This window comes from Peromyscus californicus, unplaced genomic scaffold (genome assembly GCF_007827085.1).
Source record: "Peromyscus californicus insignis strain IS unplaced genomic scaffold, ASM782708v3 Scaffold_6__1_contigs__length_162567912, whole genome shotgun sequence".
NCBI classification, from domain to species: domain Eukaryota; kingdom Metazoa; phylum Chordata; class Mammalia; order Rodentia; family Cricetidae; genus Peromyscus; species Peromyscus californicus.
Window position 1 is genome coordinate 2,410,342 of NW_026294584.1, and position 6,000 is coordinate 2,416,341.

A 6,000-nucleotide genomic window follows, 5' to 3' on the forward strand; every position below is an offset into this window, starting at 1 on the left:
GGAGGTGCAGAGCTGTGGTTGGGGGTGGAGAGAGCTGGACAGCAGGCCCCCATATTATCAGACGCTTACACATGGGGAGCAGAGACAGGAGTACAGATTCCACTCCGCAGGAAATGGGTGCTATGGGAGTTCAAAACAAAACAGAACAGTCACTGTTGAGGGGCGCTGTGAGCACAACAGCAAATACACTGGAACAAAATCAGTCGAGGGTGTGATGTTAGAGGGTGGCCAGTGCGGCTGCTGGAGACTAGAGGCAGCTTTGCGTAGCGCAGTCTGCATTGGTGTGAATCAAAAGAAACCATCTACACAAGATTCATCGTGAGGAGGACATGAGATGCATGGCATCACTAGCGTAGAATGTTGTTATGAGATGTAAGAATTATGGGTAGTTTTTTAATAAGACAAAGCCAAACTCTGAAGAAAAGTTTCCCGAGAGTGTATGCGTGAGGCCTAGTACACATGCGTACAATCTTACAGTTATCTTAGGTATAAATTGTATGTTTCATAGCATTTCAGTTTCTGTTCAGTGGAGAACGGAGATACATAGGTTGGTTTCGGGACCATTATGATAGTGCAGAGGACTCAAAGTGACCTCGGATGCTGGCAGGAAGACCGCAAGCGCCAGTCCCAAGATGTAGTGAATATATAGAACAACACTTTCTCTAGTGCTTGACTAGCTCAGTGCACTAGTCACTGTCTGTATGTTTGCAAGACTTGACTTTACGTCAACAGCAGTTACTGCTCACAGCAGCTAATAAACATGGGTGCACTTCCTTCATCTTTCCACTATGACATTGAAACTGATTAACCTAGAGTAATGCACATATCACCATCACTTGCAAGTAGAGTGGGTGTGAAGGCTACCAGAACACAAAATCTAACATTTTTTTCTCTTTTTCTCCAAAATGTCTCTAGTGAGTATTCATTTTGGCTTTGTAGTTCCCAAAATTTTGATAATATAGAAATCCTAAGTGGAAAGGTATTAGCACTTTACTTTTATAAAACATGCCTCAGTTTCACATCTGCCTTTTGTCATGGTCTCGGGACAGACATTGCTGCTGTAGAGCTGATGTGTGATCTCCTTGAGAGTCTTCCTGTAAATCTCTACTAATAACCAAACACCACTACTAAAATTCTCTCATCTTAAAGTTTCTGCATTTTCATAGCTAAGTATAGTGCCTAGAAGATATTGTTAAAAAGCATCATTTTATACCTTGCTAGTATACTGATTATTGATAAATTATCCTCTCCCTCTACCCTAATTGGAGTTCCTTTTATATTGCCCTTGAGGGTAGAATGCTATCACTGATATCATCTCTCTATGCATGTCTGAGACCATGCATTCAAGAACTCCACACATTTGGAAGATATTGATAGCTTTGTACTCAAACCACATGCTAATGCCACATATAAATATATTGCCCTTCAGGTCAGTGTATGAAATTACAATTCTTACTTTACTGGTTATCGATCATAAAACTTAAAAAAAATAGGTGAGAGTTGGGTTGCAGACCTCTAATCCCAACACCCTGGGGACTAAGACGGAAGAATCGTAAGTTTGAGGCTAACCTGGGCAGCATAACAAAACCCTGTCTGAAAAATGGAAGATACCATGCCAAAACATTAGCAGCTGTCACTGAAACTATTCTTTAATTTCCTAAGAGTCCTGATACCCATTTTCAGTATATTTATCAGCTTCACGTATGGTATGTGTAGGAATGTGTGTGTATAGATGGGGAGAATATAAATGCACACCTATATGGCTATACATTCAGTTACACGTTCTTATTTTTTTATGACCACCTTTTTAGTATCATGTCTCTTTCACCAAGACATGATTATTGAATATAACCCCAGGTGCTTATTGAGATAGTAGAGCCCAGCATTGCTTCTTCGTTGTGTGCCCTGAGAGTGAACAAACTAGGAAAGTCTAATTATTCTGTCCCTAGGTGGTGAAGTCAGCATGATTTCTGAACTCTGAAAATTTTCTAATAAATATCAGGCTACCTTGGGACCTTAGAATAGATCATACATTCAATGATGGGACTTACATGCTCTTTTTCCCTTCCCTCCCCGCCTATACCCTTCTTGTGATTTTTGACAGCACTCGAAAACAAAATTACATGATGAATTTTTCACGGCAACATGGGCTCAGGCACTTCTACAGCAGAAGACGAAGGTCGCTTAGGCCATACCCGTGAAGACGTCAAGTTGATTTTTCCCTTACAACATGCGATGTATTACTTTCTTTGAAACTCCTCTCACTGCTTCCAGTATCAGGAATCATCTATGAAGGACTTGGCTAACAGAAAGCCCTTCAAGACCGAGTGTACACCACTTTCCCACACTGTGAACTAATGATGAGTGGCTTCTCTGTGCATAAGTAAACGTTTCATGTCGGTGCGTCCGTGGAGATTGTGATCTGTTGTAATATCAGTTGCAGTGTCAGTATTAACAATAAGAAATAGTTTAACAGGAAAAGAAGTTTAAGCACAAAGTTTTAAAGATTTTATGTTTAAAGTGGCATTTTAGCACAGTATTTAACATTTCTTGCTCTCCAAGCTACTTACGTAGACTGTATTTCAGCCTTGTGTCTTGTTTCATATGATTAAGTTATCAGTGTTTGTCCTTTGTACTCTCCTCTACAGTGTAACACATTGAAACCATGTCTACTTGCTATGTTGCAATGATTTGCTGCTGAACTATGATCTACTTGTATTCTGCAGGAAGTTAATTCAAATACCTATTCAAGATGATTGCTGTAAAGACACTGTTATCTCCTTTATTATGCTCTTTAACATGTATGTTGATTTAGCATCATTTTGTGGATAGTAAAAATGTTTGACCTTGAAATATTTTCTACTTAAAAATTGTGGATGAACACACTATCTCCCTCTCACAATGAAGTTCTGATTACCTTGTCTAAAACCATTTTTTCAAGTGTTCTGTGGCTATCTACTAACAGTGACTGCCATTTTGTGTCTGTGATAACAAAGTGATTTGTAACATGGTGGATGTTCTCCTCATTGTGTTCTCTTCATGGGTTGTTTTCCCTGCGGGTCATATTCATACCTTCTGGTGAAGCTGAGTCACACCAGCACCCTGTAGCCCCAGACTATTCATGAGGCAGAAGGTTGCACTCCAGGGTGAGCCTTGCTAAAAGCTCGTGCTTAAATAAAAATTATGTCCAAAATTCAGCTCAAGCTTGTTTGTGTTCACTCAATTTTTATTGTGAGAGAGAGAGTGTGTGTGTATGGAGGCCAGATGACAACTTACGGGGGCCCCTCTGCTCCCTTCTTGTTTGAGCCAGGGTCTCTCGTTGCTCACTGCTACACAAGCCAGTCTATCTGGCCCATGAGCTTCTGGGGATTGTCCTGTCTCCACCTTCCACTTTACCACAAACACAAAGGGATTACAGATCCCTGCTGCCTCCCTGAGCTTTTGTATGGTTCTCAGGGTCCAAATGCAGGTTCTCATGTTCCTACAGCAAGCACTTAATCCACAGAGCCATCTCAGTAGCCCTTCATACATTTCTAATTTCTACATAGAAAATGTGAGCCAAATAATGTTTGGAAAAGATACCAAGTATTCCTACTAGTTTTTTGTTTCATCATTGGTAACAGCACCATGAAGCCATACTTTCAATTTAACCATGTTTCTTGAGTGTGTTTCTGGTGCATGAGTGTCTGCATGTCCATGTGTGCACATGGAGGCCAGATGTCACATGTCAGGTGCCTTCCTCAATCTCTCCACCTCATTTTCGAGACAGGGTGCTGCCTGACTCTGACCCTTTCCCGCCACCGAGGCTCCACACAGGTCACTTTTACATAGGTGCTGGGATGTGAACTCAGTTTCATGCTTTTGCAGCAATCACATTACCAACTGGGCCATCATTCTGGCCCCAACGATTTTTTTTTTATTCAGCTTTCTTTTTTTAACTTATCATTCTGTAATAGAGAATTCTGAAAATAACCTAGGTCCCAAAAATTTTGTTAAGTGCTAATACAAGTCATGGCTCATAAGAGGTGTCCTGCACCCACTCAGCAAACACATGTTGTTTATCCTGTGCTAGGCACTGTTCTGACTGTTGAGGCTTCAGTCGTAATTCAGATATTACCCCTGCTTGCTTTTAACATGTGCCATTTGAAAAAAAAAGCATACTTATGTTATTGAGGGTATTTTCAAAAAGATGTTTTTCAATCTTGGGAAACATTTTAAGTTTAGAGGATTCAGCAATAATAAACTTTTCCATTATTTTGGACATCTCAAATGTTGAATTTAATTACATGCAATGGATGAATTCCTAATGTATTAAAAGAAGAATACATGCCTTGGCTAACAGTGTCTTTTTAAACACTTAAATGTAAAATATAAGATTAAATAATGTCATAGGTAGAAATGAGACTCTTAAATATGAGCTACAACTATGGCTTCAGAGCATGTTTTTCCTAGTGTGATCATTTTGTTTATGAATTTGTTTATTTATTGACTATTACCTGTAGTTCTCTATGGGAGGAGTGATAACACATAGTATCTCTTAAGAAAATTCAGCTGTAGGGTTGGTCCACCAGTCACTCCACCACCAGGGTGAGCTCCAGCATTGCCCCAGCTAATTCACCTCTTACAGGAATGAGCAAGGGATGGGGCTGGTTCTCCTGCCTTCATGCCCTCAGAGTTGGCTCTCCCACACCTACACCATCAGGGCCAACTCCATTGTGTTGTCCAGGAGAGGTACAGGGGCCACTCTTCTGAGTGATGCAGCTGGTGAGGGGCAGGGACAGCCCTCCCACTCTTATGACCCGAGGGCCAGCTCCTCCACCTGTCTCAGGCATTGATGGGTGGGAGGTGGGGGAAGGGGGCATCTCTCCTCTGCCAATGCTACCCCATAGCTGCCCAGGCCCAGAACCAGGGTTATGACTTGGCCCACCCCAACATCTACCCCATCTATGATCTGTTGGAGCACATGAAGGGACCTGACCTGCAGACCCAAAGCTGCAGGATTTCCACAACACAGGGCAACAACAAGATATCCAAGAAGAATCCTAGTGAGGACCCAGCAAAGACAGAAACCAGAGGCCTCGAACCAGACCAATGACTCTTTGCAATGAACACTTGCAAGTAAAGATATATAGACACAGCAGGTCACTGAATGCCTCACTGTGTCACACTGCAGCTTCCATGACAAGATTTTCATTTTTCCCCATTTTTTTCTTTTCTTTTTTCTCTTAAATTTTGTTTTCTTAGATGGGGGGGGCACAGGGGCAGAGGGTGGATTCGAAAGAACCGGGAAGTGAATGGGATCAAGATACATGATGTAAACAATGCATAAGATAAATAAAAAGGAAAAAAAGAAAAGCATTGGTAAAATAGGCTTCTTAATAAATCTAATAAATAAAAAATAAAGAAAATTCAGCTGTATAGCAGGGTGGTTGTCGCTCCAGTCACGTGGGTGTGCCTGAGTCTCCAGAACCCACACGCCTGCAGACGGAGACTTGTTCCGCTGGAGCACAAGCCTCTCACTTCCGTTCTCCTCTGGAGACCACTGTCCTGTCCTGAGTTTCACTCCTTCTGATGCCATGTTAGGTAATATTTTTAAGTCACAAATAGGAAATAGAAGTCTGAATTTTGTGTGTTAAGAGCTACATAAATGGGGGGCTGGAGAGATGGCTCAGAGGTTAAGAGTACTGACTGTTCTTCCAGAGGTCCTCAGTTCAATTCCCAGCACCCACATGGTGGTTCACAACCATCTATAATGAGATCTGGTGCCCTCTTCTGGTGTGAAGGCATACAGGCAGGCAGAACACTGTATATGTAATAAATAAATAAAAAGAGCTACATAAATGGAGAAATATACTCTTCTCACATGTAGGAATTCTCATTAAGGTTTCAACTCTACCTAAGCTTATCTCAATATTCAATACATCTTAGCCAAAATCCCCACAGGCATTTCTATAGCCATTAACAAACTGATACTAAAATCTGTAGAGAACTACAAAAGAA

At 41.3% G+C, this 6,000-nt stretch overlaps 1 protein-coding gene across 5 annotated transcripts in view; it reads left to right on the forward strand.

Moving 5' to 3' along the window:
- The window catches only part of Reln (reelin), a 460,226-nt gene extending 457,029 nt beyond the window's left edge, over positions 1–3,197 (forward strand). For all 5 annotated transcript variants that reach the window (XM_052719248.1, XM_052719250.1, XM_052719251.1 and 2 more), the window contains one exon: positions 2,105–3,197. Coding sequence is in view for 2 of the 5 variants with exons in the window: in XM_052719251.1 (XP_052575211.1) it covers positions 2,105–2,201 (97 nt within the window). In the remaining 3 variants the exon portion in view is untranslated. The remainder of the gene's footprint in view (positions 1–2,104) is intronic.
- Positions 3,198–6,000: the final 2,803 nt, after the last annotated feature.